General features: G+C 37.4%; 1 protein-coding gene across 1 annotated transcript in view; it reads left to right on the forward strand.

The window, feature by feature from the left end:
* Nucleotides 1–13,547, forward strand: part of HIBCH (3-hydroxyisobutyryl-CoA hydrolase) — a 74,659-nt gene that overhangs the window by 42,538 nt on the left and 18,574 nt on the right. The window contains exons 8-12 of the mRNA XM_006878935.1: nucleotides 5,797–5,875; nucleotides 8,210–8,355; nucleotides 9,889–9,975; nucleotides 11,606–11,664; nucleotides 12,408–12,489. Coding sequence (XP_006878997.1) covers nucleotides 5,797–5,875; nucleotides 8,210–8,355; nucleotides 9,889–9,975; nucleotides 11,606–11,664; nucleotides 12,408–12,489 — 453 coding nt within the window. The remainder of the gene's footprint in view (nucleotides 1–5,796; nucleotides 5,876–8,209; nucleotides 8,356–9,888; nucleotides 9,976–11,605; nucleotides 11,665–12,407; nucleotides 12,490–13,547) is intronic.

A 13,547-nucleotide genomic window follows, 5' to 3' on the forward strand; every position in this document is an offset into this window, starting at 1 on the left:
TACATCTTTATAAAAACCTTAATTAAAGCTACTGCCAGCCATTTTTCCCTTTTGGAAATTCTGAAACTCATTTAGCTATATGACCTAGCTCTTCTACTGCAAGGAAGATACTCTGAGAAAATTAGAACTGAGACACAAAAAGGAGAGATTTACACACCAAAGTTCATTGCAGTGTTACCCACCATCACAGGAACATGGAAATAGCTCAAATGTCCAACCACAATCGAACAGATTAAGAAATTGTGTCACATTTACACAATGGAATACTCCGTAGCACTCAGGAACAATTATTTTGAAAATTACCACATAACTTGAGAGGAGTTAGAGAGCTTTAATACTTAGTGAACTAACTCAGTCTCATAAGGACAGATAACTGCATAAAACTGTTATTGTAGAAATAGGAATATAACTGGTAAAACATGTATGAGGATCCAAGGTGGGGAGGATGGGAGTAGAGGGTTGAGGTTGATTTGGGGGGAAATCATAAGATCACACAATTTGGTGAGTAGGAGGGGTGGGTAAAGGAAATGGGAAAGATTTGGCAGGGATCTGGAAAGACAGGGTAATGGTGAGCATAGTTCAAAGATGATCAGTTTTATAAATCAATGAATGAGAATGATTGTATGAAATACAGTATCAATGAAGGATAGTGTGAAACCCAATGTATATGAACTTTGTAAGAAAACTAATATAAAATAAAAATTAAAGAAGATATGTATACCAAACTCTGAATCATACAATTGAAACAAAAAAGAGAAATAAAAATAAGTCCTATTGTTGTTGTTAGTTGCCATTAAGTTGATTACGACTCATAGTGAACCAGTGAACAACAGAACCTGAACCCTGGCCTATTCTTTGCCAACCTCACAATCTCTGACATACTTGAGTCCTTTACTGCAGTGACTGTGTCAGTCTACCTGGCTGAGGGTTTTCTCTCCTTTGCTGCCCTCCATCTTTCAAAAACCAAGGCTTAGTTTGTATAAGTTTTACTTCAAGATGTCAGATTTGAAAATAAGTGGCATAGCTTTTGTTCTGCTCATGGTGACAGGTTTGAGAATTTGGCTAAATGTATATTCTACTTCTATTTTTGTTACTTATGCTTGTCCATGTTGGTATTGTCCATAGACAATTATAATTATAAAAAAGGTCAGATTCATTTTACTTTATTGGTACAGTGTAAGTGCAGTAATGCAAAGATGAATGTTTAATAATAACTCAAGTGAGAAAGAATGTCAGCGTGCTTATGAGACAAATATATTTAGATATTTAAATATTTAGATATCTAAATATATGTAGAATATATTTAGGCATGGAAAGTTCAGTGAAAAAGGAGGAAAAACTGAAAGCAAATTGGTATCTATCCACTCCTCACTTGGCAGCATGAAAAGCACAGGTCTGTGTTCAAAACTGGCATTATGCAAGGAGTTAGACACCTTATATAAGGAGTTAGACACACCTGTGCTCTTTACCTCAAGACCCAGCGATTGGGAATGCCACTCAGGTAAATCTGGGTACCTGCAGCTGAACTGGAGGCGCAGTTGAGTTACCAAAATTAGTGAAGCAGGGAAGTCAGGCTGTTTGGTAGGGACTGGTGCTTGTGTCCATCTCCCCTGCAGCCACTCTTTCTCGAGCCTCAGCCACTGCTCCCTCCCTGCATGTCAGGGAAGGTGGCATGGAAAAGAGCAACACGCTGCTGGTCTTGAAGGGCTTGTATCTGGAGAGCCTGAAGACTTCCAGCTTTGGGAAGAGGAGGAGCCCAGCAGTGTGGGCTGCAGGAGAGGAGGGTGTCTGGTGGTTTTTGCAGTCTCCAGGCTTGCAACGATCCCTATTATCATCTTACAATCATCCTGGTGCCTACAGGGTGCTGGAGTAGAGGGTAGCAGCTGCAGCGACCTTTCCCACACTTCCCTTGGACACATCTGGTCATTGAAGAATCCTTATCAGAAGAGCTCCCTCAAAATCTGCCTCTTCACGTCTTTTCCTTGAAGAGCTCCAGTGGTGGGAATGGGACCACAGGGATGTCTTCTGGAGAGCTAGCTGTGACCCTCGCAGGAACTGGGAGAAGGGAGGAACCCCACGCTAATGTGCAGAGTAGTTGGATAGTAGATTTTTAACTCTGTAAATGTGAAATATCAAATACTGAGATAGCTAATAGTTATGTAGAAGATGATGTAGCTGTTATTGAAGAAGGTTAATGTTATGGCAACAACATTGATAGAGGACTTTTTATAATTATAAAATATTTAGATGTATATTCTGGATTTATTTCTATTATGTATTGTTCCTCTTTGAGTTAGTCATGTGGTCTTTTCTCCTGTGTTTGGGATTGTTAACTGGTGCTGATTATTTCTGGGTCATGTCTAATTAAATATTAAAAAGGTAGAGATTACTTGAGTCCTGGGATGATGTCCTCTTGTTCCAAGCAAGATGATGTCCCTTTGCTTCTGGCAGGTGGTTCGCCCAAGAGTATTAGTAATCCAAATCGTAGTCCAGTCAGAATGAGAAGATTCAAAACTGGAGTTCAGACTAAATGACAGGACTGAATCAGGTTTCCCTAACTATCAGAGTGTAGCCTTTAAAGACCCAAACCAAACACCTTTATTGGCAAGCTATAAATTCCAATTTTTGTTTCTCTACAGGTGGAGTTTATGCTAATAGATTTTCTATATAGATGAAATAAACTGTTTCCTATACATTATTGAAACTTGACAAGACAAAATCATTCTATAGTGACTGATGATATTGAATCCATAATAAATATGAATAAAATTAAAATTATAAAAAAATAATCTCTTCCCACAAAGAAAACCCCAGACCCAAGTGGCTATACATTTGTATTACTGTACATAATTAAGGAAGAAATAATAATAAAAGAGGATAGGATATAGTCATGTGCTACTTATGGAATTCAAAGTTAATTTTATTTTTTTTAGAAAAACTTCATTTTATTGTGATTTTAATCAAAGTGTACAGAAAAGATGGATTTTCATTCATTCATTCATTCATTCATTCATTATTGCACATTTTCCTCTCTCTCCTTCCTCCTCCCCTAACTTTTTAAAAAAACATCATTTATTTCCTTTTTTTGTTGAACATTTTCTTCTCTCCCTCTCCTCCCTACTCTTTCAGTCCACCCTGAAGTGCATCCCTTGTTCCAGATTGTGGTCATACATATAATGTCTTGTTTTATACTCCTCTCAGACTGTTCTTCCCCTCATCTGTTCAACTGTAGTGTTTGTTATCTGTACACTCTTTTCGCATTCTCTGCCCTTGCCCCCCTCATCTGTCCCATTTTATAACAGTAATGTTATATAGTATTTGTCCTTTTGTGACTGAGCTATTTCACTCAGCATAATGTTCTCCAGGCTCCCTCAGGCTGTGTAGTGCTTTATGAGTTTATTGTTTTTCAGAGCTGCATAATATTCTGTCATGTGAAGGTACCATAGTTATTCTATTCATTTGTTGTTAAGCATTTGGGTTGCTTCCATCTCTTTGCTGTTGTGAATAATGCAGCAATAAACATGATTGTGCATACATCTGTTTGAGTGGTGGCTCCAGTTTCTAAATTTAGAGTAATATTCCCAGTGGTGGAATTGCTTTGTCAAATGATATGTCTATTTCCAACGTTTTGAGAATGTGCCAGACTTCCATTGTTGCTGGACCATTTTACACTGCCACCAGAGGTGAAGAAGAGTTCCGAGGTGGTCAGAGTTAATTTTAAAGAGGTACCGGGGGAATAAACAGAGGAGTTCTGATGGACTCAAGCTTAGTCATTTGGACCTGGCAGTCTATCAGCTGAGCAGAGATCCCAGATGTGAGACAGAGCTCCCTGGCCTCCAAAGACCTAGGAAAATAGTCGGAAAAGCAGCCAATCCAGTGCAGCCTTCTCTTTCAAAGTTTTTACAAAGATGTTCTTGAACACTAGTTGCAGTGGGATAAGCTGAACGTGGAGAAAAGACTATGAATCAAGGGTTTATAAGCCACCAGAGCTCCCTAAAAGAATGTTGTCATGTGCCAATGAGTCAGAACCAGCTCAGCTGTCCTCATGGTGGGTTTTCAGAGGCTGTGAAGAGCAGGGAGGAGATTGCCATCTTCCCTCAGAGAAGCTGGGGTATTCCAACTACCATAGAGGTGCCACCTTTGGGTTAACAAGTGCAACTCCTTGCCACTGGGTCACCAGAGTTCCTTCCCTAAAAGAATTCAAAGGGTTATTAGTAAACTTTTGTTATGGTGTGCCATTGAGTCAGAATCAACCTATAAAATGACCCATCAGCTGGTTTTCAGAGGCAATGAATCACATGAAAAGAGATTGCCTATCCTTCTCCCACAGAGCACCTGGTAGATTTGAACTGGTTGCCTTTGAGATTGCAGCACAGTTTCTTACCAGTAGGCCACTAATTATAAAAGTGCTCATTAATGTAACTAATGTTGTTGATGTGTACCACTGAATTGGAACCAATCCATAGCTGAACCTCTGGCAGGTTTTCAGAGGCAATTGATCGCATGGTGGGTTTGAACTGTGTGCTCAATAGTGTTGTATTTTTATGAGAATTTCTATTGTTGCGTATACTTCAAGATTATATAAAACCTAACTTGGATCAACATTATCAGCGTGTTTCCTAACAGAATACTTACTTATCACACCTATCATTTTTGCTTCTGTAGAGAGTATCTAACATTGTGGATTTAACTGATAAATGTTGGATATAGATAATGACTGAAGGATTCTATTCATATCCATGTTTCTTTGCATAATTTTTCAAAATTTAGACTTCTCAAACTGTGAAAACTCATTGCTATGGAGCCAAAACTGACTCATAATTGGCCCTCCCTGGGGTTTGGGGCTCTGTCTACCCCATGGGAAGAGATTGTCCATCATTCCCCCAGAGGGCCCCTGATGGATTCACCCTGCCACAGAAGCTCCATCTCTGGGCGAGCAGGACAACTCTCTATGGAATTTAGAGTCAAACCCTCTCAGACTTACTGCCGTGGAGTCGGTTCTGACTCTCAGTGACCCTCATCTAGTCTCTTAATGGACTGACTGCAGTTAGAGGGGCATGCCCGTCTTGGTCCTTAGGAGCAACTGGTGGGCTCAAGCTGCTAGAGACACTGCCTTTCGACCTACAGACTGTACCATCAGAGCGCCCTAAATTTCGTGCACAGTATAAATGCTTGATAGGAAATTGCATATATATAAAGCTTTTTAAAAGTTTTAAAAACTGACATAAATAAGTATTAAACACTTGAAAGAGTTGAGAAGATTTTAGGGATGAATCAGACTGAGGTGGACATGACGCCGTAATAGGAAACCTATTATAGTACTCATTTAGGTGTCAGATAATGTTCCAAATTCTTCAAATAGTGAATGAATTCAGTTAATGATGTGAAAGATAAAATACAGCGCTTTTACAAAAAGGATTAAGAATGAGGAGGATTGAGAAGATCAAAAGAAGTTCTGAATAATGTAAAAAGAGTGTAACATGGAATTTATGTGACAGCTTTATAATGAATGCCACGTCTGTACTGAAGTAAGAGGGAACTGGGGAAACAGGACATGAAGGGTAACCCAGTACATTTGCTGAGAACATCTTAGCTAGAATCAAGCAATTCCAGATATCAGGTAGATCTCTCTCTATATTTGCTCCCCAAATTCTTTTGAAATTATGTGGTTTAGGGTTTCCCAACATCCTGTACCTTTAATCTATGCAATATAAAGATAATTGACTTGCTTTATAATATTAGTAAATTTGTTTGTGCTATAGCATTTTTATTTATTTATTTTTTTTATTTCTCTAGGGAGTTGGTGTTTCAGTTCATGGGCACTTTCGAGTGGCTACTGAAAAGACTCTCTTTGCAATGCCAGAAACAGGAATTGGTAAAACAAACAAACAAACAAAAATATATTAATTAATTTTAGACTATTTCCCTCTAATGTACTTCAGATTATATCCTGTTATTGAAAAAATTGATGAAATCTTATGTAAAATACAACAGTGAAGGCCTTTTAGAGAAATTAAAATGAGAAGATATTAAGATTTTTATTAGGTCATTAATTATATCTGAAAACACAAAAATAAGAATATATTAACTGAAAATTTTATTATTCTATTTACAGTTATATAATTATTCCGTACTATTTCTGGAAAAGCTATCATTTTCCCACTAATGGGGTTGGCGCATTTGTTGATTGTCTGTATGGATCTTGATGCCAGTTCCACACTGTCTCGTTTAGTGTAGCTTTCTGTCTTGAAATTAGTTCATTTCAGTCCTTCAGCTTTGTGGTTTTATTCTTTATTTTCTCCAAAGTTGTTTTGGCTATATAGGCTCTTTGAATTCCCTTTAGAATTTTAAAATTAGTTTGACAGTTTCAACAACCTCTAAAAAAATGTTGCTGTGATTTTGGTTGGGATTGTATTATTCTAAAGTGCCATCAAGTCTAGTATGATTCTTAGTGACCCAATAAACAATAGACCTGAACCCTGTCCTGTCCTGTGCCAACCTCACAGTTTCTGACAAAGTCAAACCCATTGCTACAGTCACAGTGTCACCTGGTTGAGGGTCTTCCTCCCTTTGCCGTGCCTCCAACTTCCTAAGCAAAAATACAGATATCATGGGGTGGGTGGCACAGGTCCCTCAGTGAAATGGTGCTTCAAGGTCTGGAAGGCCAGAGGGAATATCAAAGGTTACAGCCTTCACTATGGATTACATCTCAACATCAAGATGACAAAAATCCTCACCACCAGGCCAATAAGCAACATCATGCTTGATGGAGAAAAGATTAAATTGTCAACAGTTTTGTCTTACTGGGATCCACAATGAGCACCCTTGATACTAGCAGTCAGGAAATCAAAAGATGTGTTACAATGAGAAAGTCCGCTGTCAGAACCTCCCCAAAGTACTGAGGAGAAATAACATCAGCAAAGACTAAGAGCACCTGATTCAGATCATGGTCTTTTCAATCACTTGTTGTACTTCTGAAAGTTGGACAGTATATAAGAATGACAGAAGAATAATTGAGGCCTTTGAGTTGTGGTGTTGAAAGTGAATACTGTATATTCCATGGACAGACAAAAGAACAAACAGCTAAGTTTTGAAGAAAGTGTCTGAAGTGCTTCTTCCAGGGATGACAAACTTTGTCTCACATACTTTGGGCATGTTGTTGTTGTCATTAATGTGTCATCAAGTCAACTATGACTCATAGAGACCCTACAAACCATAGCTCTGAACTTGGCCCTATCCTGAGTCAATCTCACTGTCTCTGGCACACCTACACCTACTGCCACACTCACTGTGTTAGTCCCTCTCATCCAGAGTCTTCCTTTCCTGTGCTGACCCTCCACCTTTCCAAGCATGATGTCCTTCTCCAAGGACTGGTCCCTCCAGGCAGTGGGCCCTAAGTGAGATAGAACTTCAAAATCCTTGCCTCCAAGGAGGAGTCTGGCTTAACCTTCTCCAGGAGAGACCAGTTTGTTCTCTTGGCAGTCCTTGGTATGTTCAGTACTCTTCTCTAGCACCATAACTCCAAGTCATTTATTCTTCTTCTGTCATCCTTAGTTACTGTCCAGCTCTCTGCTGCATAGCAAATAATAGTGAAAGCCATGGCCTGGATTAGGTGCAGCTTAGTCTCTAGACTAACATCATAGCTCTTCAGCACTCTGGAGAGGTCCCTGAAAGCAGACTTCCTTAATGCAATTCATCTTTTGATTTCCTGACTGCTGGTGCCAAGAATGTTGATTGTGGATCGAAGCAAGATGAAATTGTTAACAATCTCAATTTCTTCTCCATCTATCTTGATGCTGCCAATTGGCTCAGTGTAAGAATCTTTGTCTTGATGTTGAACTTCAGTCCATATTGAAGACTACAGTCCTTGACCTTCTGCTGCAAACTCTTCAAGTCCTTGTCAGTTTTGGCAAGCAAGGTTGTGTTATCTACTTAACACAGGTTGTTTAGTGTGCTGTCAAATATTTCATTAATTTCTATAGAAATGACACTTGGCAATTTAAAAAACTATCCAACTAAGCAATTTATTGCAGGTCCTTGCATTATGTAATTGTGAAATTGGTTATATTGTATAGTGCCGACTTCAATATTTTTGGTGTAGAATCAAGCCTCTGAGAGAAATGGCTATCTAATCTAAAGACAAGGTAATCATTGTATTCATATTTTTCTTTTCAGTATAATTATCTATTTTTGCTGTATTTAACTACAGGGCTATTTCCAGATGTTGGTGGAGGTTATTTCTTGCCACGGCTTCAAGGAAAACTTGGTTACTTCCTAGCTTTAACAGGATTCAGGCTGAAAGGAAGAGATGTGCACAAAGCAGGGATTGCTACGCACTTTGTAGATTCTGAAAAGGTAATTATCAGGATGACTGCTTTTTGTGGTATTGAGATAACTAACATCACGTGGGAGGTAACATAATGAGTAACTGAGATCACAGGCTTTTGCTAGATATTTTGTTGTTGTTGACAGCCTTTGAGTTCAGTCAACCTGTGAAGAGCAGTCCTGAACCCTGTCCTGTTCTGGGCCATTCCCTTATCTTATGTACTGGAGCCCATTGCTGCCATCACTGTGTCAGTCCATCTCGGTGAGGATCGACTGTCTTCTTATTGCCAAGCTTGATATCCCTTTTCAAGAAATAACTTCCCTTAGCAACATGCCCAGAGTGTGTAAGATGAAGCTTTGCCCTCCTTTCCTCAAAGGAGTTGTCTGTCTTCACCTTCTCCAGGATATATACGTCTGTTTATTCTCTTGGCAGTCCATGAGATATTCAGTGCTCTTCTCCAACATCACAACTCAAAGGCATCCTCATTTATTGTCCAGCTCTCACAAGCGCAACAAGTGATTGAAAAGACGATGGCCTGAGAAATGATGTCAGTTTATTTTTTAAATATACTTGTGATCTATTGCTTATAGCTCTGTGACTTTGGGAAATGTACTTAAACTTTATAATTCTCCATTTCCTCTTATATAAAATGGAGATAATACCACCTCAATTTACATATTCAGTAACCAAGAGTGTTTTGTCTAGAACATATTATATGCTTGGTGGCTATTTTAAAAATAATAATTAAAAATTTAAACCATGAAGTCAGATACACCCTCAATTAAAAAAAAAAAAAACACAACAAAAAAATCAAACAAAAAACCTCTCAAGTAATTTTTTAGATTATCCTAAAACTCTGATGTTCTCTCTTCAGCCATAGCTTTCAGACCACAAAAAACCATCTATGGGAAGTCAAAGGTTATAATCCAGGTTAGTAGGAAAATACAGTCAGCACAGCTTCTAAAATGTGCTCACAGAGACAATAAAAGACCTGAAGAAATGGGGAGAATGTACCCTGTTCATGGATAGAAAAACTCAATATTGTTAAAATGAGTCCTACCAAAAGCAATCTACATGTTCAATGCAATCCAGATATCTAATTCATTTTTCAAGGACTTCGAAAAGGAAATTGTCAAGTTTATTTGGAGGGTTATCATGCTTGGAAAGGTGGAGGGTCAGTGAAATAGAGGAAGATTCTCAAAGATGGATTGACCCATTGACTGCAGCAGTGGGCTCGAGTGTCAGAGATGATGAGGACGACACGGACTAGGGCTAAGTTCCTATCTGTTGTTCATTAGGATCCAGTCATACTTGACAGCACCTAACAACAAGTCATTGTGTGTACCTTCAAGACAGAACCAACTCATAGCTGACCCTCCAGCTGATTGTCAAAGACAGTTTAATCACATAGGAGGAGATTTCCCACTTTTCTCTCATAGAGCAGCAGGTGGGTTCAAACCACGTGCCTTTGGGTTGGTACTGCAGCTCTTTAACACTAAGCCACCATAGCTTCCTTTGACAATAGCAGTAGGATTTGAAATCTTGTTTTCTTATGCTTTCAGTTGAACTTGTTAGAGGAAGACTTGTTAGCCCTGAACTCTCCTTCAAAAGAAGATATTTCAGATGTCTTAGACACTTACCATACAAAGGTAATCTTGTTACTATTTTTAATTCATGAGGAAGATGAAGTTATTGAAAAATTGCATTAGCTTAGTATTATAATTTGTGGACATAAGTAAATGTGCCAGGGATTTATTTAAAGCTTGATAAGGAGGATCAATTTCTCTTCTTTGTTGGTTTAGACATTTAATAAGATGACTTCTTTACTGTGCAGCTATTCAACCTTCCTTCCTCAGTTGACGTATCATGCATACAGTGTGGCCTTATGAGTCACCTTTGTAAAGGCTTTTACAACACAGTGTGATCTCTCTGTTTGGAGCTTCAGTATGAGCACTATTTGTGGAGCTGCTAAAGTGAAACTCTAATAATGCATTTATATTTATAATAATAAAGTCTATTCTTGTGTTTGCTTTTAAATTCTTCTTTAAATTATCTTGCAAGAGCCAAGAATCTATAAAACCTCTGATCAAGCATGATGGATTAAATATACACTCTTTCTTCAAATCCAACTAAAATTACAATAATTCAGAGAGCACAAATCCTTAAAGGCAAATAGAACAGATGAGGAGACAATGGTAGATATAATGTCAGTTTGGAAAGCTTGAATGTGGGAAGAGAGGTGCCCAGTTTCGATCAGAGAATGCTGAAGTCTCAATCATTAAATGAATTCTAAATCATTAAATTTTAATCATTAGAGTGAAGGGAAAACAAGCTAGCCCTTGCTGTTGACCCTTAGTGTGTATGGGGGTAGAAAACAGAATTTCTTGTGCAGTTTAATAGTGACACTGTGTAATTTACACTTGCATTCAAAATACCAAATTTATTAGAGCAAGGTGGGAGAAGTGTAGCTTACAATGGCATATGTGTAAGACCCAAACTATAGTTATAATTAATTGCAGCTCAGTGTAAATAAACAAGAGAACTGCCCCACACTAATTCTGAATTAATGCTATTAATAAAATGATCATATCCAAACCAAACAAGGGTATGTGTATCCCTGGTCATCTTTGCTATGATCTAGCTACACTTGTGGGTAAGATTTCTGTTCTACACTTTAAGAATGACTTTGATAAACGTGCTTTTCAATAGGAAGACCTGGGGTGTGAGAAAGCACAAAACTGTGCTGTGTGGTCCATGATTAAGGTAACGGAGTAATTTGAGTAGAAATATAAACATGAGACATACAAGGGCCAGTTTTTGGTCCAAAATGAAAAAAAAACAAAACCATTTAGTTATCATAGTGTTTAGTTGTCTAAACACCGGTTCTTTCCGAAGATATAGTTTCTTCCATCTGGAAGATGGTGCTACAAGTGTGTTAGAGATATGGTGGGATTTGTATATACGATGAGAAATTGTGCAGGTCGACTGCTTAGGTTCTTTACAATGCTTAAATGTGTTGATTTACTTTAGTAATAGATAGTAAATGAAAATCCATGAGCTATTTTTTTAACACTTTTGAGAGCTGATCTTGACTAGTACATACTGTCTGAATTTTGAACATATGGTGGTAGTTATTTATAAAAAAGACTGTTAGATATAATTTGAGTGAATGTGATAATCTGTCATAAAGTTTATCATTAATTATGTTGCAGTATTAAAGTATTTTTAAAAAGATTTTAGTTGCTTCAAATTGATTGAGAGTTTTTCCTTTTCAAACAGTCCAAGATTGATCAAGACAAGCCTTTCATACTGGAGGAACACATGGAAAAAATAAACAGGTACTTAAAAGGAGATAGCAGTTATTTCTACTCCTTTGGAAAGCTTTTTAAATTGAATTTGCTATCAGTGAATTTCATTGTAATTTGTTTTACAATAATTAATGTTCTGGATTTTAGATTAGATAACAGTGCTTTTATTGTCATTTACCTTTGAAAGTGTTTCTTGTCAAATCTTTAAAGGAGAGATAAATTAATTATGTTTAAGCAATTTACCATGTTTCTTCATTTTAGTGAAAAAATATTTTTAGCAAAAAAAATATGTATATTTTTTCTTAAATGGGAAAGAACAGCTGGAAAGTCATCATTGAATGAACTTGTGTTTTTTCTTTGTAAAGTTACCTTCCAAGGATATCTTCTCAATTAGATCCAGAAAAGATTCTCCTGCAGTGATTTTAAAGTTAATAGATAAATTGAGGAAAATGGGGAACTAAGGAAAAATAAAACCATTTATTCATTTAAAAGCACCATATTTTAGTAGTTGAGATATCATTTACATATAAAAACAGATTCATGAAAGCAAAAGAGAATTTAGACTTTATTTCACATTAGTTAAGGTAGACTATAAACACCACCAGAGAAATAGTATTTTATTTTAACTTGTAAAATAGATGGAAAAGACGGTAGTGGGGAGTAGGGAGAAGCCAGTGTTCAGCTTCGTTACTATCTTAGCAGTAGGAAGTGATTTGCACATTGGTGAAATCATGTGTTTCCTTTTTCCCCCCATCCCAACTACTTTTTTGTAGTTGTTTTTCAGCCAATACAATAGAACAGATTATTGAGAATTTACAACAAGATGGTTCATCTTTTGCTCTAGAGCAGATAAAGGTAATGTATTGATCTTTTCTAATCTGATTGAGGATGGTGCATTCTTATGACTGGGAAATTTCTCAGAGCTGCCTTTGCCCCACGACTGACATAGTCTAGTGTGGGGAGAGAGTGAGTGTGTGTGCCCCATGACTGACATAGTCTAGTGAGTGTGTGTGTGTGTATGTACACACTTAGGTCAGCTCCATCAAACCTAGACTTGTCCTTGTGTTGAGAATAAAGCCAAGATGTTTTTTTGTTTATTCTTTGACATTCTGTGGTATATTCATTTTTCTTTGCCAGTACCATAGTTCAAAGGCATGAAGTCTTTAGTCTTCCTTAGTCATTGTCCAACTTTCATATGAAGTATTTGAAAATGAGTTGGATCAGGCTCATATTAATTTTTAAACTGCTATCTTTCCTAACAGCACTTCAAAGAAGTCCTTGGCAGCATATGATAGTAGTGGGAGTGAATTAGTGGTAGAGGTTACTCTGAACTCTCTGTAATTCAGAGAGAGAAGGTAGTGTTTTCACAAGTGATTCTGAGCAGTTAGATATTCACATGCAGAACAAAACCCACTGACTCTTATGTTGTAGCATATGCATTTTGAAATATTGAATATTCACCTAAATAGAAGAGCTAAAGCGCTGCTACTTCAGAAGAAAACATTTTTAAATTAAGAACATTTTTGTCACCATTAGTTAGCCAAGATTTCCTTGAACCACAAAAAAACTCATGAATTGTGAAAAAATAAGATATGTTGATTTTTTTAACTATAGTTAAACACTTTTGCTTTTTGAAAGAAAAGGAAATTTACTTCTTCAAATAAATGAAGAAGTCATATATTGGGAGGGACTATTCCTAAAGCTTAAATCTGACACTTTCCTTAAACACCTTCGTTAATCCCATATATATAAAGAACCCCTTAAGATTTCCAAGACACACAAGAGTCCACAATTAAGGTTGCATAGTGGAGTGTACTTGGGGTGGTGGGAAGGGTATAGGGGGATTGTGTCCCAGGGAGGGAGTGTTTCTTTTACTTTTAAAAGAGAGGAGCGAACTGGCAGGGGGTGGGGAT

This window comes from Elephantulus edwardii, unplaced genomic scaffold (assembly GCF_000299155.1).
Source record: "Elephantulus edwardii isolate Elephantulus edwardi_28Jun2011 unplaced genomic scaffold, EleEdw1.0 scaffold00001, whole genome shotgun sequence".
In the NCBI taxonomy this organism is placed as follows: Eukaryota; Metazoa; Chordata; class Mammalia; order Macroscelidea; family Macroscelididae; genus Elephantulus; species Elephantulus edwardii.